The sequence below is a fragment of the Piliocolobus tephrosceles genome, chromosome 11, assembly GCF_002776525.5.
Source record: "Piliocolobus tephrosceles isolate RC106 chromosome 11, ASM277652v3, whole genome shotgun sequence".
Lineage (NCBI taxonomy): Eukaryota > Metazoa > Chordata > Mammalia > Primates > Cercopithecidae > Piliocolobus > Piliocolobus tephrosceles.
Window position 1 is genome coordinate 100254369 of NC_045444.1, and position 25687 is coordinate 100280055.

Genomic DNA, 25687 nt, shown 5'->3' on the forward strand with positions numbered 1-25687 from the left:
CTACTCTCTGTGCTACTAATTTACTTTACTAGTTTATTCTCACGCTTCTATAAAGACATACCCAAGACTGGGTAATTTATAAAGGAAAGAGGTTTAATTGACACATAGTTCTGCATGGCTGGGGAGGCCTCAAGAAACTTAAAATTATGGTTGAAGGCATCTCTTCACCGGGTAACGAGAGAGAGAATGAGAGCACAGTGAAGAGGGAAGCCCCATATGAAACAATCAAATCTCATGAGAACTCACTATTATGAAAACAGCATGGGGGAAACCACCCCTGTGATTCAATTTTCTCCACCTGGTCTTGCCGTTGACATGTGGGGAGTATTACAATTCAAGGTGAGATTTGGGTGGGGACACAGAGCCAAACCACATCATGAAGGTTGGTGGCAACCCTGCATGAAGCAAGTTTATTAACACCATATTTTTTCCAACAGTGTGAGCTCACTTCATATTTCTGTGCCACGTTTTGATAATTCTTCCAATATTTCAAACTTTTCCATTACTGTTATGTCTGTTATGGTGATGTATGATTGGTGATCTTTGACATTACTATTGTAATTCTTTTGGGATGCCAAGAACCACGCCCGTATAAGACCACAAACTTAATCGATAAATGTTGGTTTGTTCTGACTGTTCCACCCATTGGCCATTTCCCCATTTCTCTTCCCTTCGTCAGGCCTCCCTATTGCCTGAGACACAACAATACTGAAATGAGGCCACTTAATAACTGTACAGTGGTCTCTACATGTTCAAGTGAAAGGAAGAGTTGCATGTCTCTCACTTTAAATTAAATGCTAGAAATGATTAAGTGTAGTAAGGAAGGTATGGTGAAAGCTGAGATAGACTGAAAGCTGGGCCTCTTAAGCCAAGCAGCTAGCCAAGTTGTGCATGCAAGATAAAAGTTCTGGAAAGAAATTAAAAAGTCTACCATGAACACACAAATGACAAGAAAGCAAAACAGCCTTATTGCTGACATGAGAAAGTTTTAATGGTCTATATAAAAGATGAAACCAACCGCAACATTCCCTTAAGCCCAAGCCAAATCCAGAGGAAGGCCATAACTAACTTTCTTCAGTTCTACAAAGGCTGGTAAGTGAGAAAGCTGCAAAGGAAAAGTTTGAAGCTAGCAGAGTTTGGTTCATGAGATTTGAGGAAGGAAGCTATCTCCATAACACAAAAGTGTAAGGTGAAGCAACAAGTGCTGAAGTAGAAGCTATAACAAGTTATCTAGAAGATGTAGCTAAGATAATGAAGGTGGCTAAACTAAAAAAATCATCAGCATAGGTTGTGGTGGCTCACACCTGTAATCCCAGCACTTTGGGAGGCCAAGGAGGATGGGTGGCCTGAAGTCAGGAATTAGAGACCAGCCTGGCCAACATGATGAAACCCTGTCTCTACCAAAAATACAAAAATTAGTCAGGCATGGTGGCTGGTGGCTAATCTCAGCCACTCGGGAGGCTGAAGCTGGAAAATTGCTTGAACTCGGGAGGCAGAGGTTGCAGTGAGCCAAGATCACCCTACTGCACTCCAGCCTGGGTGACAGAGAGAGACTCTAATCTCAAAAAAAAAAAAAAAAAAAAAAACAAAAAAACAAAAAACAAACAAACAAACAAAAACACACACAAAAACACACACACACACAAATTATTCAGCATAAACAGCCCTTTATTGGAAGAATATATTATTTAAAACTCTTAAAGCTAGAAAGGTGAAGTCGATGCTTGGCTTCAACACTCCACATGACAGGATGACTCTCTTGTTAGGGGCTAATGCAGCTGGTAACTTTAAGTGGAAGCCAATGCCCATTGACCATTTTGGAAATCCTAGGACCTTTAAGATTATGCTAAATCTATTTTGCACATGTGACAACAAAACCCAGATGACAGCCCATCTATTTACAGCATGGTTTAATGAATATTTTAAGCCCACCTTTGAGACCTACTGTTCAAAAAAAAATGATTCTTTACAAAATATTACTTCTCATTGAAAATGCACCTGGTCACTCAAGAACTGTGATGAAGATGTACAAGGAGACAAATGTTATTTTCATGCCTGCTGACAAAACATCAATTCTGCACCCCATGAGGTCAATGAGTAATTTCAACTTTCAATTCTTATTTTTAAAAAGAAAATACATTTTGTAAGGCTATAGCTGCCATAGACAGTGATTCCTCTGATGGATCTGGGCAAAGTAAACTGAAAACCTTTGGAAAGAGATTTTCATGATTCATAGGAAGAGATCAAAATATAAACATTAACAGAAGTTTGAAAAAAGTTGATGCCAACCCTCATGGATGACTTTGAGAGGTTCAAGACTTCTGTGGAGGAAGTCACATCAGATGTGATAGAAATAGAAAAATAACCATAATTAGAAGTGCATCCTGAAAATGTGATTCAATGGCTGCAATTTTATGATAAAACTTGAATGGATAAAGAGTTGCTTCTTATTGATAAGCAAAGAAAGTAGTTTCTTGGGATGGAATCTACTCCTGGTGATGATACTGTGAACACTGTTGAAATAACAAGGAAGGATTTAAAATATTTCATAAACATATTTGATAAAGATGTTTGGGAGGGTTGACTCCAATTTTGAAAGAAGTTCCACTGTGGGTAAATTGCTATCAAACAGTATCACATGCTACTGAGAAATCTTTTTGAAATGAAAAGTACATCGATGTGGCAAGCTTCATTGTTGTCTTATTTTCAGAAATTGCTACAACCATCTAGCCTTCAGGAACCACAACTCTGATTGGTCAGCAGCCAACAACATCAAGGCAAGACCCTCCACCAGCAGAAAGCTTATGACTGGATGAATGTTAAGATGATCATCATTTTTTAGCAATAAAGTATTTTTTCATTGTCATTTTAGACATAATGTTATTATATAGTTAATGCACTATAGTATAGGGTAAACATAACTTTTATATGTACTGGGAAACCAAAACGTTTATATGACTTGCTTTATTGTGATACTCACTTTATTGAGATTGTCTGAAACCAAGATTGTCTGATACCTGGAGTATCTCCAAGGTATGCCTGTATTATAGCCACTGAATGAATTTATGTATGCAATTTTGGGAAGAGGAACTGACTCCTATAAAGTATTACTTATTACTCCTATTCTTCACCTTCTTCAAAAGACTGATTCAGAGGTAAACAAAGTTGAGCCCTGAGTATAACTGGGTAGATTTTTAATGAATTAAAAGCCTATGGAATCAATGATTATTAAGTATTGTTCTACATTTATTTTTAGAGACCTCTATGAAAATAAAAGATAAAAAGTCAACCGGGCGCAGTGACTCATGCCTGTAATTCCAGCACTTTGGGAGGCCGAGGTGGGCAAATCAAGAGGTCAGGAATTTGAGACCAGCCTGACCAACATGGTGAAATTCCGTCTCTACTAAAAATACAAACGTTAGCCAGGTGTGGTGGCATGCACCTGTAATCCCAGCTATTCAGGAGGCTAAGGCAGGAGAATTGCTTGAACTTGGGAGGGGGAGGTTGCAGTGAGCTGAGATTGCACTGCCACACTCCAGTCTGGGCAACAGAGGGAGACTCTGTCTCAAAAAAAAAAAAAAAAAAAGTCAATGCCCTCTGACAACTTGATGTGTAATACTGGACTTGTACTATTAGCACAAGAAAATAAAGATATTAAAGATCTTGTTAAGTGCAGCATGTACATCTGCACAGAAACTTATGTAGACAGATTGTAAGAGAGGCTCTCCTCCCTTGGTTTCTCCTGCAGTACCAGAGCATATTAACTGTAAAGAGCAGGGTCTTCTAACCCCTCTAAGACTACTGTGTCTGGTGGTACTGAGCTCTGATACAATACACTGACAATTCCTAAATTGGTTCTTTACCTCAGGGTTTAATAATGACTAAATGACTAAATGTCTTAAGCATTTACTGGGCATGATAATAGTTACATTCAAGCTCTGTACCAGGAATTATTGATGTTTATAATACACATAGAAATAACAAATGATTGAATATTCATTCTAAGTAGGAGTAGCTAAAATTACGAATCTGAAAGACAAGTCATACTGGGTTCAAAGTTGGTTTCCATTCACTACCAAAGGTAAGCTTGGGCAATTTACATGGTATTTCTACTAACTCTATTTATTGTATAAAATAACAATACTGATAGTACCAACATCAATCACTAAGTCATGTATTTGATGAATGTTTATTGAATAGCTACTATGTGCCAGCCACTATTGGGGTTGAGCATACAGCAAACAACACAGATATGAACCCTGGCTCTTTTGAGCTTTCATTTCGTTTGTGAGAACTAAGCATTTAGTAGCAGGTATGGGGCACATTAAATTTTCAAACAATGTTAAGTATCATTACCATTAGTTAATGATGATAATGATGATCACATTATGTCTCATTATGGAGTTGAGAATAACACAGTTTCCGTATGTGGGAAAATATTTCTGGTCCATGGCCCTTAAACTGTGCTTCCCTCCCACAGAAGTGATTTGAACTGAGATTTGGAACTCCTCACTGGGGTTCTTTATCGCTATGTCCACTATTTGCTGATGCATTTATTCCATGAATAATTCAAAATCATGTATTTATTAATGTATTATCAAAGCATTAAATTCCTTTCTATATATGCTGAAAATATTTCTATTCAGCTAAAGAACATTTTATGCCTGACTGAAATGTGTGTAGAATTATCCACAAAGTCATTTACATATATGTATATCTGTGTGTATATGTATGTGTGTATATATATGTATATATGTGTATATATATATGTGTGTATGTACACACACACATGCATGTGTGTACATGTGTGTATCTATGCCAGTGTTAGAGAAGGAATATATGGACAAAGGCATCAGAGTGTGATTAGGAGGATCAGTCCATGTGGAATGGGAGTCAAAGTTGTTTAAGGTGTCACCAAGGAGGCCACAAAGTGGAGGGGATGAGAAGAGTCAGAAAAAAGTACTTCCAAAACTGATTAGCCATCATTGGTTTTGTATTTATATTTTTGCCTTAACTTCTACAAATAGCTCCTCTCACAAAAGTCATTTTGGAAACTTATCTTTCAAAGTTCGTAAAAACATCAATGATTTTAGTTATCTTCACTTAAAGAGGGTAATTTATCATCTGGTCAAGTGTGCGTGTGTCTGCCAGGAAAGCTGTGAGCCAACATACATCATACTCAGTAGCTTCAAGGATTCGGTTTGCCTTCTTGTGTGTATTTGAATACAGAATTCATTTTAATCTGACATTTTTTACCTCTCATCATATTTTTCTTCTAATTAAGTTCTATAAATGTATCTTGTATCCGGTTTGAGCAGTAATAAATTCTTTACTTAAATTGGCCTTCTGAAAGTCACAAACCAACATTATGATGAATTGCAAAATGAATAATTTCCCTTCCACTGTGTTTATTTTGAGCAGCAAAATGCTGGAGAAAAATGAAAAAATGTTTCACTAGAAAGAAGGCCATGCCCATAGTGGTTACATGGCTTTGACCTGAATGCTGCTAATGCTGAAGCCAGTAGATTCCCAAAACTGTGTAGGTCTAATTTAAAAATAATTTTTCAGTTGATAATTTTAGAGTTTAACGATATTAATGTAAAGTATAAATAATGAGAAATGTTTTGCTCTCATATAAGCCTGGAGTTAGTTAGCCATGTTGGTGTGGACTAGAGCCATGATTTCTTTGGGAAATGTATTTCTTAAAATCCGTATTTCAGCAGAAAAGAACAAGGCCATTTATAGAATAGACTAAGGGAAAAATGAACATGTGATAGCTATTTTTTAAATCATCATATGTCTTACCGAACTACATAGGCAAGTAAATGTATTATGTCTTTGAGTTTAGATGGCCAAATTGAAATTGAACAATTTGTTACTAATATTTAGGTTGGAATTTTAATAGGTGCTTAACATTGGACACATCTGTTCCCATTACATTGTAAGGCATAGATGATACTTTATATAAATAAGATTAAAGCATTGCCATAGATAAAATATCAGGCATTAATCTTGTATACTTTGATTTTAAAATAGTTAAGCTCCAGTATTAAAACAGCCACAGTGATCAGAGTCCATTTCAAATAATAGTGCTTAATATGTTAATCATTAATCTTACATACTTCTTTCTTATTTCCCTCTATGCCTGTATGGAGTGGGAATTGCCTTATGAATCTTGAATTCATTACTGTAATTTGTGTACCATGCATTGACTGAAGCCAATTTAAGTGGTATTTTAGGATAGAATTTTAGTTACTTCACTTTGTGTAGATAGTGGGCCATGGAGTTAAAGTTTCGTTTACAGTATTTATTACAGAACTATGATGATGTGGTTACGATTCATGATCTTTTCCTGGATAATGGCTGATTTAAGACATATGATAGTTTGTAAAGAATGTTGATGTTCTATAGTAACCTGACCACTGGTCCAAATATCCCAACATAAAAATGCCATTGGCATCATTTTTCTTCCCTTAAAGAAAAACCAGAATTACTCTTTTCAAACCAGAATTAGATATGCACAATCACCTAAACCAACCACTTTGTCTTGCAAATGAGGAATCCGAGATCCAGTGAAGCTGATTAGATTGATGGAGATCAGAAAGCTATTAGTGTTAGAGCTATAGCAGGGATACAGAATCTGCTTCCTCTTATTTTGGGGCCAGTACTCTCAGAATTATCCTGCCTTGCTAAAATCGGATAACCACTGCCATTTCATTTATTCACATCCTGAAAACTCTTTTTTCTTTTTCCTTGTGCAGTGTCTCCATGCACCCCCAGAAAGACATCCTAGTCTCCTGTGGCGAGGACCGACTCTGGAAGGTGTTGGGCCTTCCAAAAGGCAACGTGCTTCTCACGGGATTTGGCCACACTGATTGGCTTTCAGACTGCTGCTTCCATCCGAGGTCAGTGCACAGGACTCCTAGAAATAGCCTAATTTCTCTAGGAACATGCTTGTTTACTCTGTCTCCTCACTCTGCTGTCTTTGCTGATGTTTTTCTTTCTGCAACAACACACCCTGCACTGAATTTCCAAGTGTATAGACAAATTCCCCCTTGGTTTTCATTATATTGACTTTTGACTGTTTTTGATATTTGGTACATGTAAAACTTAGTCCACATACTTACGCATTTAACCAGAGGAATAAGCTTCTCAGGACAAGCATTATTAACATTCCTTGTGCTCACAAGCCCTGACAAGGAACAGAGATTTCTAGTCAATAATGCATGCCAGAATTTACCTTTGTTAATCTTTGGAGTTCTCCTTTTAGAGTTAATTTATGTACCAAAAAGGATCAGAGAGCAGCGATCAATTTCTTTAAAAATTCAGTGACACTCAAGGTATTAAAAAGAACAAAGCAATACTGAAAACACTGGGCCCTGTAATTTCTGAAATTCACTGAACCTAAATTCATTTGTACCTAAAAGGGCACAGAAGGGAGAACATTCTTAAAGACACAGATAGAAAACTTTCCTGTCATGGGGCGGGGCGGGGAGGATTGCATTGGGGAGTTATACCTGATATAAATGATGAATTGATGGGTGCTGATGAGTTGATGGGTGCAGCACACCAACATGGCACATATATACATATGTAACAAACCTGCACGTTATGCACATGTACCCTAGAACTTAAAGTATAATAATAAAAAATAAAATAAATAAAAAAATTAAAAAAAAAAAAAAAAAAAGAAAACTTTCCATAGTTCCTTGTGGCCCATTGCTACCGCCAATCTTGTTTTCTGTTCATCATTCTTCTTGGATCTGCTTCTTTCTAAAACTCTCTGGCCTGATTACTTTTGGTAACTCATAGTTCTTGGTGCTTTTCTAAACCATTGTATTTGGAAATTTTGTTCTTGGGAAGATTTCTTATGATTTATTTTCATGTTTTCACTCAACTCCTTTTTAAAATCAATTTTTCTTTTATCTTTGCTATGAATGTCTATGAAATTAGATAGAACATTTTTACTTAAATTTAGAAATTTGTAAGTTAATGACAAGAGTAAACTGTTTGTTTTTAACTTCTGAATATCCTTCCAAAGTATAATTTATCTTTAGTACTAGATGTTTGACCCTAATTTATGAACATGCAGTGTATTCCATATCCAGTATGTAAATTAAACAGAGCCTTGCCACCCTCTCACCTCTTTGGAACATAAAACCCATGTTGCAAGCAGCAACAATACAATTAGAAGTATTGCCTATCTCTTATGTAGCTACTGGGCATACTAATCAGATTTTCATAATGCCCTGTTACCATGACAGCCAGTGACTCAGAGATTTTCTCATTAGTGTTTGACCAGCAATGGTCCTTTTAATAGATCTTCCTCTTTCCCATTCAATTACTGAAATTAATATGAGGTGAGATACATCATTATTCACTTATAATATGAATTTACATTTAGCACTTTCTTACGGCAGAATTGTAGTAAAATACTGCTATACTGTTTGCTTTTTTTCAGTGCATGAGACAAATATAAGGGGAGAAAATAAACATAAACATAAGTGTTTTTAAATGAGAGATATTGAATAGCAAATGCTCTTTTTGTAGAATTAATAAAAAAGAAAAAAATGATTGTTAAAAACAACAACAAAAGGTCTATTTTGGTTTATTTGTGGTAAGACACATTCTGAAAGTATTTACATCTTAGACCACAAACATTTTATAATCCTTGTATGCAAACCAACACTAAAGAGCATATAAATATGAAAAAAAATATATGTACCTACAGATAGTGTTGATGGATTTAAAGTTGTTGAAATTTATGTTTCCTAGAATTTAAATTTGTAATATTTGATTTTTGGTTTGGCTTATGTAATTGGGTCAGTAAGAAAATATAGTTAATTACTGAAGATAACATATTTCCTAACTAATGGTATACTTTGTCTATAATTTAAAATCAAACTTAAAATAAGTTTGACTTAAATATTATACTCTAATCTGTGGTTGAATCTTCAGTGAATACAATTATAGTCTTCAGAGTCCAGCTCTGGGCTCTGGTTGATTCTGCTTTCTTGGAACCCTAGGGTGGACACAGTATATACTAACTTTTATTTTCCTCCTATGCTCTTCATGCAAGAAACATAAACTTTTTCTTATTTTTTTCTTTCCTTTGCTTTTCACATTTCCTTTATTTTTAATTTCAGTTGCTTCTAGTTGAATGTTTTCTCTAACTTCCAGCTGGATGCATTCCTGACTACAATGGTAGCTGACACTGTCAGGCACTGTCTCTTCTGCAATGATGACATATCCAAATTTTGTTTGGGGTCAATTAATCTTTGACATGATTGTGGTTCACCTTGACTGACACCAATCATTCTTCTTTGTCCTATTTCTCATATCATAGCAGACATCTCAAGTGCCTAATAATAAATACAACAGGCATAGTAACATTCATATCAGGCAAAAGAAGAGTGATAGGTTAAAAAAATGAACTGAGGGGATAACTGACACTTGAGAATCCAGCTACTATGATGTTGAAATATATAAAACAAAACATCTCATAAAACAAGATGATAGTAAAAAAATATAATAATCAGAAAGACTTCAAGGTATCTCTTTCAACTTTTAATCTGTCAAGTAAACAAAATTGTAGTGGAATTAGAAGAATTAATATGATAGTAAGTATAATTAACAGTATATACTTACCTCTGTACAAGGAGAGAATATACATTTTTTTAGTTCGTTTATGGTTTAATTTTCAAAAAGGCATAAATTCTTTACCCAAAATCTAGCATAAATTCCTCATAGTATAAATTATACAACCTATAATTTATGACCAAGATTCAATGATAAAAGGTGAAATGAAGTTAATAACCATTAATGAGAGTAATCACAAATTATTAAGACACATGTAAATGAATACTGAGTCAAAGAGGAACTATAAACTTTCATTACATAGTTGGTAAATGTTACAACTACAACATTTACCAAATTTATGAGATGTATCCAAAGCTGTATTCAGAGTAAAATTCATAGCTTTAAATTCTTTATCATTAAATAAGGAAAAAAGAAAATAAGTGGATTATGAATTCAAATTGAAAAAATAATGAAATACAAAAAGCAAAAAAAAATCAATGACAATTAGAAATTAATAAATCAGAATAGATGTATATTTATGTATATGTTATATATCGATGAAAACTTCTTAACTTATATGTATAATATATAAACAGTTATATATAAATTAAATATCCATATACATATAAATAATAGACATGTATACATGCACATATATATGTAATTTCAGCACTTTTCTGTCCTCAAGGGGAAAAATAATGAAGAAGCTACAATACATTAGATATCCCGGAAAACTGCTGAAAATATGTTAATAAGTGAGGAAACATTAATATAAATAGCAACTTGGAAAGAGTTAGTACTGAATATACAGAAACTAGAATATATATGCACTTCAATTTTTTAGGAAATAATAAATCTCTATGAAAGTAAACATTATCAATACTAAATCAAGATAGAAGAAAAACCTGGACTAGATTAAAAACAGTTGAAGAAACTGAGTTTTAAAGTTTTACCTTGCATGCCCATCTTTAGCAGTTTTATGAGTGAGATTTTAGAAACTTACCCAAACAAACCAACAAAAAATAAAGAAAGAAAAAAGAGTGTTAGAATAAAACAGGTAATTTTTAGGTTCATTACCTAGCCCAAGGACAGAAAAAAATAAAAGGGAAATCATTACTGGTTTTAAAAATAAAGCATAAGCATAATTTTAAACTTAACAGATATAGTACTCACATGGTAACCAGAGACCCATTTCACTATTATGAATGCAAAACTTTAAAAAATGATACAGAAAATGAAATTCAGCTGTATGTTTAAAAAGAGCAATATACAATGACCAAGTAAGATTTGTACTTGGAAAACATGAAATACATAAATGAACTGACTATGAGGACATCATATAATAAATTATACTAATAGATATTGAAGCTTACTTTAAAAAGTGGCATAAATCTATCAACTATACCTGTCAATACACATATGTTTGCATACATTGTTAGATTCCATGTGTTGGAATTGATTAGGGGAATAGATTTTGGAACAGCTAAAAACTGTTAATAAGATCTGCCAGGTGAATGTCAAACCTAGATACCATGAAGCTTAATGAGTGAAAAGCAGAATGGTGCTTACAGGAAATAGCTCAAGAGGGGAACATAAAACCAAACAGGTAAAAATGTAGATAATCCCCAAAGTCAAAACAGGAGCAAGAGCCCAAGCTAACATCTGTCTATGGAAGCTTAATTACTTCTCCAGTTGGTGTTTACTCTCTTTAAATGTTGACTACATATTTTCTTTTTTTTCCCCTTAATAATAATGACTACTTTTTGTTGCAACACTAACACCATCTTATATATTTATAACTCAAAAAATGAATGTGGAAATCCTGTAAGTTTTATACAAATATAATGCAGACTATATAAACAGAAGACATTTAAAAACGTGCAAGTCTTCAAAACACTGCATTGCCTCAAAATAATACCACAAACATAACTGATTATTTCTATCTATCGTTTACAGTGGAATTGGTTCTGTTTGTATCTAAGATTTTAATTTCCTCAGTAGGACTTGTCTATCCAGATCTTTTTAAAGAAGGACATGGATAACTTTCATCACTGTGTAACTCGTCATTATTGCATATTTACCACTAGATGGAGGTTATATATTGGGAAGATAAAGCGACCTTTGCATTTACTTGGTAGACTGATGGAAGTGTTGGTAGCTGTTGAAAGTGATTCATCAATCATTGAAAATGATAAATGAATGGAACAATGCAGGGACTGTGCATTAGCGCAATCTTTGCACTACTGAAAGAAGAAAACGTACATTGCCAAAAAGTGGGAACATAAACATACCCCAGTGCAAGGCAGAAGTCATACGGGTGGCCCGTTTTAGAATGCTAGCTTCACCATTGCTAGTCTTTTCAGATTTCTCTTCTGTGAAATAGAAAGGATAATGATGCCTACTTTGTAGTTTGATTGTGAAGACTAGTGTTATAATATCTGAAAAACACAAATAAGATTGCTAGGCACACATATGCTCAATAAGTGTTAGCTATCATCATATTTTTCATTGATAAAAATTTTAGAACTCAAACAGATAGCTCAAACACTGTTATAAAACTGGCAGCCATACAATGGGCTACGAAGGGAAGAGGCAATTTTGTTTCTGGATTATGCCAAATCCTGTTGGAAAAATGATATGCAACCATCAACATTAGTTGGTAAAATTGTGTCTAAAATTCATGCCCAGTAAATGATGAAGATAGTTATAAACTGAAAACCAAATTCAGTTACTTCAAAATGTATGTTATCTAGCTGTTCTCAGCTCATAAAATGTAAATATTTCTTTAAAATTGTGCCAAACTCATCCTATTTTTTTAAATAAAAATGAGAAATAATTCTGCATGTTTCCTTTTTTTTTTTTTTAAGATTTTAGATTACGTTTTAGAAGGAAAACAAATTTGGCCAGAAACATCAACAGAATTCCATTTTAAAATCATCTTTTTGATTTGTTTTTTGCACAATATAAAAAATATAGTGGTTAAACTTCCTTATCCACAGGCATGTTCTATTTTTGGCCCATTTAGACCAGCTTTGGGCAACAAAAACACAGAGTTACATATCAATATTCAGGTTAATAAAGTTAGATCAGTAAAACTCATGCTACATTACTTAATAATATATTAGTTGGTCTTTACCTACCAGAGGACTGCTTCATAACAGTAATGTTCAGTTCACCAATGCTTGGAGTTGCATTTTCTTCTGTATGACCACAGCTTACTATGTGAAACAGCATGTAATTCTCCACATATCTAGCTAAGTGAAAGCAGTCAGATTAGTGGTTTAAACAATTTCACAGTGCCACATTTTATCCTGAGTTCCCTGCCTGAGTCAGAAATAGAGCTGACAGCATCCTATTAAACAGAACTTCTATCCTTAGGAGCTGATTTATGAATTGTGAATAAATGGACCTCTTCAAAATACCTCATATTCTCTCTTCACTGTACAAGCTACCTATTCACATATTTATGTAGTACCTAAAACCATAGTATGAAAACCCCTTGACAAGTACATTATTTAGATTTTTAAAAATATATATACATGGGACTGGGCACGGTGGCTCACGCCTGTAATCACAGCACTTTGGGAGGCCAAGTCGAGTGGATCACCTGAGGTCAGGATTTCGAGACCAGCCTGGCCAACATGCTGAAACCTCATCTCCACTAAAATTACTAAAAATTAGCTGGGTGTAGTGGCGGGCACCTATAATCCCAACTACTCAGGGGGCTGAGACAGGAGAATCACTTGAACCCAGGAGGCGGAGGTTGCAGTGAGTCAAGATCACGCCATTGCACTCCAGTCTAGGCCACAAGAGTGAAAGTTTGTCTCAAAAAAATATATATATATGTGTGTGTGTGTGTGTGTATGTATATATACACACATATACATATATATACACAGATATATGTATATATATATATGTATGTATATACATACATACACACACGGAAAACTTTTTATTTGGTATAAGCTAAAAGTTAAGAGTACAAATTTCAAATTACTTTTAAGGATACAAATATTGATGTATTATCTCTCTAAAGATTATGATGTCTTCTTTCTTCCTGAGCTGCGGAAGTAGCTGTTTTCATAATCTGGAAAATGTAATAGACTTTTATTAAGACAATTTTGATGTGTCCCTGTTGAGTAATGATATTCAACTTTATATTCTTTGCAGAGGTATATATTACGCTTCTGTTCTTAATGTATTTATCACCTTTATGTGAAGGAGCTAAGCATTAAAAATAACAGCATACTTCTTTAAGTAGTTTTTTTTTTTTTTTTTTGTCTAATTCTAAAAGTAATACAGGATCATCACAAAGTGTTAAAAAGAAAATAGATATTTCTCACAGTCCCACAACTCAATGAAAACCACATTTTCATTGTAAAACCAAACTTGCAAGTGTTAATTTTAGATTTATACACATTTACAAATGCCCTTATAATAATGTCCATATATAGTAGTTACCTGCTTAATATTTGATCAGCTAATGTTGAAGAGGGAAATTTGGAAAGGAGAGAATCTTTAGATGTATCTGCATTGGGGAAGGCCTGGTTTGAATGTTGACATCAGTTACCTTTTAAACAGCAACTGCCATATGTCAAGTATTGCAATTGTACATGGCAATTATAATGCTTTGTATATTTACGCTGCTGCTTTCTCTTCCTCAGTTTATAGAAATACTACATCCTCTGTGTCCTTTGTATTCATAGTTAAATTGAGGCCATATAACTGATCTCTGGCCAGAGAAATGTGAATAAAAGTCACATTTTCAGCTGTTGCACATTGAAGAGCAAAGTTTACCTCCTTCAGGCTCTCTTCCCTTCTCTTCAGAACCACATGGTACAATGACATAGCTTTATAATGGCATAAGACTGCTTGCTTTCCGTTGAAATGGGATTATAACCAAGACAAATCAAGGTATCTTTGTTATATTAAGCCGTGTAAGACTGGATGGTTTGTCTGTTTTGGCTGCTAGTATTTCTAAAGTGAAATTTTATGTATTATAGATATATAAATATCAAGACACTGCCCAAGAGCTTTCCTCCACCAAGTGGCAGAATCTGGTTTTACGCAAGATGTGACTTTTAAAATCAGACTTATTTTCCGGTATGGGTGTGGCAGAGTACTTGCTTTTTTATTTTATTTAAACTCCCAGCGCCTCAGTTGCTCATTTGAAAAGGATGATAACATACATCAAAAGGTTTTCATGAATGTTCCAGGAGAAAATATATATAAAGCATTCAGCACAGTTCTGATCTCAGAATAAGCATTTGGTAAAAATAGCGTTATTATGGTTGTTGCTATTCTTTGGCAGAAGTAAGATTCTTACCTTGGTCTGGTTTGTTGTGAAATTAGTAGTGCCTCTAATTCTATTGGCCTGTCTCTTTTTTTCTAGAAAGAAAATAATTTTTAAAAAACCCTTAGGAATGCTATAAGCTCTTTAAGGCAAGGTCTATATCTTACCCATCTTTGTATCCCTGGGGCACAGAAGGTCAACTGAAACATTATAGAGAATGAGAAATATTTGTTGAATTAGAATAAACAGAATTGAAGGTGATAGATGAGAAATGTGGCCACTTTCTTTCATTCTCCCACTAGGTATTATGTAATTTTAGGTATATACTCACAAATATACACATACACACACACATACAAGTACCATTCATTATTTCTGAAATCCCTTTATCAGAAGAACCTACAACCTAGGATTAGTCCTGCATTGGACATAAAACCCTAAAATACAAAATCTTCTATAAATAATATTACACCAAGAATAAATTTCAGTCAAAACCCAATAATAGAAGCACTTCCAAAATGGCAGGATAAGGACGTTCAAAAATACACTCCTTCATAAAAGCAGAGAGAATATGGGCGGAGAGGAGGGAATGTTAAAATCCACTTTTTCGGAACACAGAAACTTAACCAGAGGCTTGCATCAACCTGAGGAGCACTTATTCAAGAAAAATTGCTGAATATTACTAAGAAGAGTGAACTCTTTTATGTTTTAACATTCTCCAGTCCTAAATAGAAAAGATGGAAAGTGAAATGTCCAAAGGGTATCTGAAGCACACTGACATATTTCTAAGAATATGGAAGGACGCATACATGCAAGTGGAGGGCTGTGCACATGCATAGGAAAGACTTGAGAAGGGTTTAATCTCTTGCATCTGGTTGACCTCAAGGACTTGCACAAGCAGGAGGTAAAGGCTAAGGCTAAGTTGTAAACTTCAAGATTTTTAAAGATGTGTCCTAACATGCACAAAGAGACACTTGCCAAAGATTGGGTGACTTACTGGTTCAAAGCATTTAATCACCAGTTGACCAATCATTATTTGGCTATTAAGCTAATCTAGAAGAAAATTCTGTGGCTACACCAAACATGGAATACAGACTTTACTGAATTACCTCAGGAAATTCACACACACACACACACACACACACACACACACACACACACAGAGCAAACAGCAGTAACAACAAACATTAGAGAGAAGAAAACCTGATTTCCAGAAATTCCAAGTTATTTAAAATGTCAGGTTTTAAACAATGTCAAAAAATTGAAAACATAAAAAGGAGCAGGACAAAGAACAAAACTTATGAATATGTCATGTTATATGACAAAGTGGCATTAAAGTTGCAGGTGTGATGGAAATCTGTAATCAGTTGACTTTAAAATAAGGAGGTTATCTTTGATTATCCAGGTTGACCCACTGTAATCACAAAGTTCCCATAAGGGTGGAAGATGAAGGTAGAATAGAATGGTCAGAGTAAGAATGGTGTGACATGAAAAAGGGATTCTCCCCTAGAGAGACCAGAGAGAACCAACTCTTATAACACCTTGACTTCAACCCAGTCAAACTTATTTTGTCCTTATGGCCTCCAGAACTGTAAGATAGTAACTTCATGTTATGTTATGCCACTAAGTTTACAGTAATTTGTTACAGCACAAAAAGAAAACAAATACACTATTCTTCCATACTATAGTTGAGTTTTATATCCTAACCTCGTGTCAACATACAACTTTGATGAGTTCATTTATTAATTGAGAACATTTTAGTATATTTTTTAGACTTCTGTATATATAAGATTGTATCATCTGTGAAGAGACATCATTTTACTTTTTCCTTTCTAATCTAGATACCTTTGATTGTTTTTTCCTTATCAAATTGCTCTGGCTCGAACCTCCAGTACAATGTTGAATAGAAGTGATAAATGAAGACATCCTTGTCTTATTTTTGATTTTAGGTAAAACGTGATCAGTCTTTCACCATTAAGTATTATGTTAACTGTGGGATTTTTGTAGATGCTTTTATTAGGTTGGAGAAATTTACTTCTATTTCTGGTCAAATATGTTGATCATGAGAGGTTGTTGGATTTTGTTAAATGCTGCTTCTGCATCTGTTGAAATGATCATTTGGTTTTTACCTTTTATTCTGTCAATGTGGCCTATTACATTGATTTTTGTGTGTTGAACCAACCTTGCATTCCTGAAATAAATTCTAGTTGCTTATGATATACAGTCATTTCTATAAGTTGCTGGATTTGATATATTGGTATTTTCTTGATGACATTTTTATCTATGTTAATAAGAGACATGAGTATGTAGTTTTCTTTGTTTGTGATGCCTCTTTCTGGTTTTGGTATTAGAGTAATACTGGCCTTGCAGAATAAATCAGGCAGGGTTCCCTCCTGTTCTATTTTTTGGAAGAATTTGTGAAGTAGTAGTGTTAATTCTTCTTAAATATATGGCAAAATTCATCAGTGAAGCCATCTGGTCTTGGGCTTCCCTTTGTGGAAAGGTTTTGATTACTGATTCAAGAATGAGAATTTTTCTACTTTATCTAGGTTATCTAATTTGCTACCACTTTTTTTTTGTCATATTTGTTGCCATGTTGTTCACAATTTCCCTTATAAATCCTTTATAATTCTGTAAATCTGGTAATGATGCCTTTATATCATTCTTGATTTGAATAATTTGAGTCCTCTCTATTTTTTGTTGCTCAGTAGAGCTAAAGTCAATTTTGTTACTCTTTTCAAAAATTCAACTTTTATCGCTGAATTTTCTATATATTTTTAATTTCTCTAATTTATTTGTATTCAATATTATTTTCTCTCTTCTGCTTAATTTGGATTTAATTTTTTTTTCTATTTGCTTAAGATAGAAGGTTTGGTTATTATTTGAGATATTTTTTCTTTTTAAATGTACCATTTACATCTGTGAATTTTCTTTCAAGCAATGTTAGAATTATCCTATAAGTTTTCGTATGTTGTGTTTTTGTTTTCATTCGTATCAAAGTATTTTCTGATTTTCCTTATAATTTCTTTTTTGGCCTAATGGCTATTTTAAAGTGTGCTGTTCCATGTCCATATATGTATCATGCGCTGCTTAATGGTGAGGATACATTTGATAAATGCATCATTAGGCAATTTCATCATTATGCAAACTTTGGAGAGTGTACTTACACAAATCTAGATGGTATAGCCTACTGCTCATCTAGGCTATATACCATAGACTATACAGACTATAGCATATTGCTATTGCTCCTATATAACAAACTTATATAGTTACTGTGCTAAATACAATATACAATTGTAATATAACAATATTTTTATATATAAACATAGAAAGATACAGTAAAAATACAGTATAAAAGATAAAAAGTGGTACACCTGTATAGGGCATTTACCATGAATGGAGCTTGCAGGAATGGAGGCTGCTCTAGGTGAGTCAGTGAGTGAATAGTGAGTGAATGAGAAGGCCTAGGACATTACTGTACACTACTGTAGACTATAAACACTGTACAATTAAGCTATACTAAATTTGTTTTAAAATCATTTTTTGATAATAAATCAACCTTAGCTTATGTAACTTTTTACTTTATAAACTATTTACTTTTTTAACTTTTTGATTATTTTGTTAACGCTTAGTTTGAAACACTGTACAGCTGTATGAAAAGTATTTTTATGTCCTTTTTCTATAAACTTTTCTCTTTTAATTTTCAAACTTTTTGTTAAATGCAAAGATACACACATTAGCCTAGGTCTACACAGGGTCAGGATCATCAATATTACTTTGGTCCACTTCCACATTTTGTCCCACTGGAAGGTCTTCAGGGGCAAAAATACACGTAGAACTATCATCTCCTATGATAATAATGCCTTCTTCTGGAATATCTCCTGAAGGACCTGCCTGAAGCTATTTTACAGTTAACTTTGTTTTATTAATAAGTAGAAGTACACTGTAAAATAATGATAAATAGCATAATATAGTAAATACATAAACCAGTAACATAGTCATTTATTATAATTAAGAATTATGTACTATGCATAATAATATGTAATATACCTTTAAACAACTAGCAGTGCAGTAGATTTGTTTACAATAACATCACCACAAACACACGAGTAATGTGTAGCCATTTGGCATTATGAAGGCTACCATGTCACTAGGCCATAGGAATTTTTCAGCTCCATTATAATCTTATGAAACCACATCATATATGCAGTCTGTCATTGACTGCAATGACATTATATGGCACATGACCGTATGTGTGAATTTTTCAAGTTCTCTTCTAATTGATTTCCATTTTAATTCCATTGTAATGAAAGAGACTATTTTGTATAATTTAATCCTTCTATATCTACTGAGACCTGTTTCACATACTAACATATTATCCTAAAGAATGTTCTGTGTGCCCATGAAATAACATCTTTTCTACTTTTTTTGTATGGAATGTTTTATACATGTCTGCTAGGTCTAGTTGATTTATGTTGTTAAATCTTATATTTCTTCATTGCTTTTCTGCCTAATTATTGTAACCATTATTTAAAATGGGTATTGAAATCCCCTAGTGTTATTTTTGAATTGTATATTTTTTCCATTAATTCTGTCACTTTTTGCTTCATGTATTTTGGGTCTTTATTAGTTTTTTTATTTCTACTCCTCCATATTACCACAAAGATAGTAGCTTAAAATAATATAAATTTATTATCCAATAGTTCTGGAGGTAAAAAGTCAGAAATAGGTCTTGCTAGGCTTAAAATAAGGTAAAAATGGTATTGTGCTCTTTCTGGAAACTCCAGTAATATATTAATTTCCTTATCTTTTCTGGATTTGGGAGGCTCTCTGCATTCTTTGACATATGGCCTCTTAACTTCAAAGTCAGCTGTGTAGCATCTTCCAGTTTTTTTCTCTGTGTCTCTGTGCTTCTGTTATCACATTGCTTTTTGTCTCTTTAATCTCCAGTCTCCCTTATAAGAATTCTTGAGATTACATTACCTAGTCATTCAAGATAATCTCTAAATCTCAAGATCATTAATTTAACCATACCTGCAAACTCCCTATGGCCATGTAAGATAACATTTACAGGTTCTCGGGAATATTTGTTGGGGAGAGGGCTATTTAACTCAGCCTACCACAACTTATACCCTATAAACTATATAACGATGTTAAAAGAAATTAAAGAAAACCTCACAAAATGGAAAGATATCTCATGTTCATGAATTTGCAAGATTGTATTGCTAAGATAGCAATACTGATCGAAAAATTTAATTCAATCAATAAACAAAATACCAATAGTCAAACTGATCCGAAAATCCACAGAGAAACAGAAGATTCCCAGACTAGGTAAAACAATCTTATCAAGAAGAATGAAGTTTCACAACTTACTATTATACAAAGCTATGGTAATCAGGACAGGTATAGTACTGGCATGCGATAGACATATAAATCAACAAAATAGAACTGAAAGTTGAGAAATAAACCATTACATTGAGTTGCCTGATTTTCAACAGGGGTGCCAAGATAATTCAATGGGGAAAAGATAGTTGTGTCAACAAATTGGGTGGGACAACTGGATATCTACATACAAAAGAATTAAGTTGAATCCCTACTTCACATCATATACACAAATAACACAAAATGTATTCTAGACTTAAAAGTAACAATGAACACTGTAAAACTCTTAGAAGAGAACAAAAATAAATCTTTGTGACCTTGAATTGAGGAATGGTTTCTCAGATATGATTCCAAAACACAAATGACAAAAGAAATAACTTCGTCAAATTAAAAATTTTTACACTTCAGAAGACAACATCAAGAAAGCAAAAAGACAATCCATATAGTGGGAGAAATTATTTGTCAATCATGTATCTGATAAAGGACTTGTATCAAGAATATAAAAACAACTTTTACAGTCCAGCAGTATAAAAGAAAACAGTTTAAAATGATTAAAGCATTTGAATAGACATTTCTATAAATAAGCTATACAACAAGCCAATAAACACCTGATGGATATGTTTATACCACAAGTCAATAAACACATGTAGGACACTCAAAATCATTATTTATTAGGAGGAATACAAATAGAAAACACAGTGAGATATCTCTTTATAGCCATTCATATGACTACAAAAAACAAACAGGTAAGTGTTGGAAAAGACATGGAGAATTCAGAACCCTCAGTATTTCTGATAGGATAGTAAAATGCTGTAGCTACTTTGGAAAAGTATTACTTTCTCAAAATGGTAAACATTTGGTCAACCAAGGATCCAGCATTTCCACACCTAGCTATATACGCAAGAGAATCAAGAGAATATGTCCATGCAAAAACTTGTATACAAATGCATTATAATAGTAACATTATTCATGATAGTTAAAAGGTGGAAATAATCCAGATGTTCATTAATTGATTAATGGATGAATGAGTATGCTACTGACATTTAAAACTGCAGTTATTAATGAAACCAATCTTTTCTTGTATATTAGCAATTTGCATTTCTCTTTTGTAAATAGCGTACTTGCCTTTTTTACTTTTAAAAAATGCTATTTATAAGAACTCTTTATTTGTTAAATATAACCATTTTATATTATGTAAAATGTGATGATTTTCTGGGCTTATTTTACAAAAAATTGCTTACAGAGGTTTTCTTGGTTTAATAATTGCTTTTTTTGTTACTGTTTGATAGCACATCTTTTCAGAAGTTTATGCAGTATTATCTACCAATCATTTTATATTAATGTCTTTGCCCTAATTTATGAAAAAATGTGTATTTCACCATTTATTTTTTCTGTTCTATTCCATTTTTTTAAATTTCATGTTAAATCAGTTAATTTTATTGTGACTGTAGAGCAGGAATATAATTATTTTTCTTTTCATTAATTGCATGAGCTGTAGGATCAAAATAAATTTCTTTTTTATTGTTTTATCTTTTTTATCAAGATTTATAAGGATATTGGATGTTTAAACAACTCTCTGGTTAGTTGGTAATAGTACTTACTGCCAATGTTTTTATACTGAGATTTTTTAAAATTTTCAAGTCCTTTTAGTTTATTCACTTCTTGATAATTATTGGCTTCTCATCAAGCATAGATCCATGGTGTTTCTTAATTCAATGATTCTTATAAACACAAGTTTTCTCATTTTGAATAAAAATGTTGAATCTCATTTCAGAATCTTCAAGGTAATTTTGTTCATATTATTTTTATAATTAATTTTTCGGAGTAATCTTTTTGTTTTCTCTTTCTAATATTTCTCTTAACATATATTAGATTTCTCAAATTTGTCATCTATTTTTATCAACCTCATCTAATTCATCTCTTTTCCCTTCTCTCAGCTAGGGATGAAGTTAAAAAATGATTTTTTACTTTAGTAATTAACATTTGTAAAAAAAAAAACTTATGTTTATTGCTTCCTTGCCAATTCTAATTTGATAATTATGTTTTCTATTACTACACTGAAGTTATGGGTCTTTCGATTATCTATAAACAATTAAGCACCACACGTGGAACCCAGCTGGAAGTTGTAGTTCATTTTCCCCTGGAGGGTCAGGAAGCCGCCTCAGCTATCCTCTTGTTTTTCTATATCCCCAGTTCACATCCATGGCTGCTACTTGCCACTGCCAGTGTTGGGACCCACCCTCAAAAAGCTCTAATTGAGACCACGTGAAAATAGCTTATTTCACTTCCATAAAGCTGTCATTGCATGAAGTCTTACTGTTTTTATCAGTCATAAAGATTTGGCTCCAATCTGACTTACTGTATGGCGGGCAAATATTCAGTTTCCACACACATAATATATTTAGATTATGGATTCCTACTTGACAGACTTCATAGGATGTAGTATTTCACTTCCACTTTTTTTTTTTTTTTTTCAACTTGGGATACAAGGATGAGGCAGCTTGGAAGGGACGTTCTTGGTGCAGCCATCCTGAGTTTCCTTCTGTTTTTTAGCTAGCTCTTGCTGCATATTGAGGAAACTGGGACTCCATCCTTATCTGACCAACCCAAGAAGCTGCCCATGGCCTTACTCTTATAAAACATTGCTGGATAGGGGCACCCCAGATAGTGCTTATCAAATTAGCAGAAAATGTTTGAACACATGTAACTGATAACATTCAACTTAACAAAACATATATTCAACATATATGGAAGTTATTTATAGTTCTCAGTGCCTTCCCTGAATACCTCTTATCCTATACCCCATATTTATAAATATCCATATACCCCACTGTATTATCCTATCTAATCTCAGATTTTTCCTGTATCGCTACAACCTGTTCTAACTTCATAAGTGCTAAGGTTTTGGTGCTAAGTTGTCTTGATACGTTTTGAAACATGATTTGGCAGTTTTCTAATTTTTTTTTCCTTTCATGTTACTGAATAGATTTCAAAGAGAGCTATTTTCTTTATTTAGAAGTACTCTCTTCCTCTGATTTTAGCATCATTTCAAAGGTCTTATGGTTTGTTGGGGGTTAGTGGGGGACAGGTGGAGAAAGAAGAATTAACTCAATTGGAAACTATTCTAAATGTGTTGGCTTTCCATTTATTGTAACTGCCCCTTGCTGAAAGAAGCCTTAAGGCTTCATGAAGTTTCTACATGTGTTAGTCCTTTACCCAGAAGTCAGCCTGCATTTGAGGTCCTATGACCCTTCAGGCTTTTCACTCAAATCTAGAGGGAGCTCCCACTGGGTATTCTGTTTGTGTTTTATCTACTTTTTCCAGAAAACACCCCTTGCTGCCGTGATCTTCTGTATATTATGACAACTAGCTCCATAAATTCCTCTCTTTTCTAAGAAGGTATTAGGTGGATTTTCCAGGCTCTTTGTTTAGGGACTTCTTAATGCTGCTGTTCTTTATAGGCAGAGAAGCTAAAAACTAGATGTTTTTGCATAACACTGCAACCAATTTGGTCTGCGTATATTTAGTAGATATACCTTGAAATCTTGGACATTTGATGACAAATTTACTAGTTTCCAGGCTTAGAACTCGTTGTTCCTTGGTTTCTATGTTTTCTTGATCATTCTTATGAACACTGGGTAGAAGTTAGCAGCCTGATTCCATGTTGTCATCTTCTCAGACACCCATACATTTTTTAAAATAGATGATTAAAATTGACCTTTAAGGTCATTTTCACTCTTGAATTTTTATGTAAGCAAATTTTTCCTAAAACTATCTATGTAGGCAAGAAGTTTCTTGGGTGAAATAGTTGCTGTCAAAATAATGCCTTCAGGAACTGTTAAATGTCATGAGGAACTAACATTTTGCCTCTAGTTAAACCAAGAATCATTCAACTGTATCTAAGCTGTAAGGAGATATTAACTTGTATGACCCAACATTGCTGATTGATGGCCTGATTAAATTACAGAGGAAATCTTGGCAAGTTACTGCAGTTTGTAGAAAATGTTGTTGCTCCACAAATGTCGGTAAAGCTCATAGTTCTCACTTGAGAAAGGCCCAATCATATATCTCAAGGCCTTCTAACTGAGAGTAACACCTGGAAAGACATGCCCTCTTGTCAGTAGTTCCCATTCTGGATCTACAATGTGTTTTGATGTAAATGAGAATTAGGGCCATGTCCATATGGGCAAACTGGCCCGTCGATGACTATTCTATTTAGTTTCAACTCTCTTCAGAGGCTATATCAGATACTCAGCAGTCTATCACAGAGTGATCAATAGCCTTTATAAGGACAGTGACATGACAACAGCAAGTTATCATACTTACGTATAAATACTGATACATAGTCACGTAAACAATATAAAGGTATTAGTATCATTTTAAACATACCATTGTTTTGAGACTAGTATCACCCTTGTTGGAGATGACAAACTTTCTCTCATAGGCAATTAACCTACAGATAATAAACAAAGGCTGAAGCAAATTATAACTTTTATAGAGGACTAATTAGAAGAAGATGAGACAAAAGGCAAAACAACTGAACAAGGACTATTGCACTAATCCAGGAGAAATATGACCAAGTCTTACCAATCCTTTTCAACCAGGATTCTTCAACAGAATTAAACCCTGGGGAAAATTTTGAGTGACATTGTCTCAGTTCTCCAACTCCAGATGTACAGGAATCAAGTTATTGTATTACATTCAATGAGTGCATCAGTACATTACAGTTTACTCCTCTTCCAAGAACCCTCATTGAGAAGGTGCAGCTAAGGCCCAATCAGCTGTGATAGTAGGAAACAATGGCATATAAAGATGTGTAAGAGATAGACTCAATAAGAATAACACTCAAATAGTAATTGGAAAAGAATGAGAATTTAATATGGTCATAAGTTTTTAACTTGAAAGCCTTGACTCCTGAGATAAGGAATACAGGTAAAAAAATAGATTTGTGGAAATCTGTATTGGGTTTATTGAGTCTGAAATGCCTGTGGAACACCTAGGTAAAGATACATGAATCTGAATCTCAGAAAAGAGATTAGGGTTTGTGTGTGAGTTATCTACTGTCACAATAATGTTGCATAACCACCCCCAAATTTTTAGTTACCACAAGAATTATTTCTTTAATTCATGATTCTGCAGATCAACAGTATAGAATGGGCTTATTTAGGAAGATCTGGTCTCTCAGCTGGGCTCCTTTATATATTTGGTTTTGGGCCACATTAGCTGGATGGTTCAGCTTCTGCTGGCATCAGCCAGATAGCCTCTGACATCTTTCATGTTTCCACTTTTACAAGCTTCTCACATCTCTCCCACAGGCTGGGCTAAGTTATGGTTTCACAGAGAGGCTCAGGTGCAAGCTCAATCAAGTTCAGCTATGCAAGAAAACAAGCAGAAGTGTGCACATTCTCTTGAAGGACTAGGCTTGGAATT

The 25687-nt window shown here is 33.8% G+C and overlaps 1 protein-coding gene across 3 annotated transcripts in view; it reads left to right on the forward strand.

Annotated features, from left to right (window-relative positions):
* The window catches only part of SPAG16 (sperm associated antigen 16), a 1175325-nt gene that overhangs the window by 581755 nt on the left and 567883 nt on the right, over positions 1-25687 (forward strand). For all 3 annotated transcript variants that reach the window (XM_023220360.1, XM_023220353.2, XM_023220369.2), the window contains one exon: positions 6762-6905. In XM_023220360.1, the coding sequence (XP_023076128.1) occupies positions 6762-6905 (144 nt within the window). The remainder of the gene's footprint in view (positions 1-6761; positions 6906-25687) is intronic.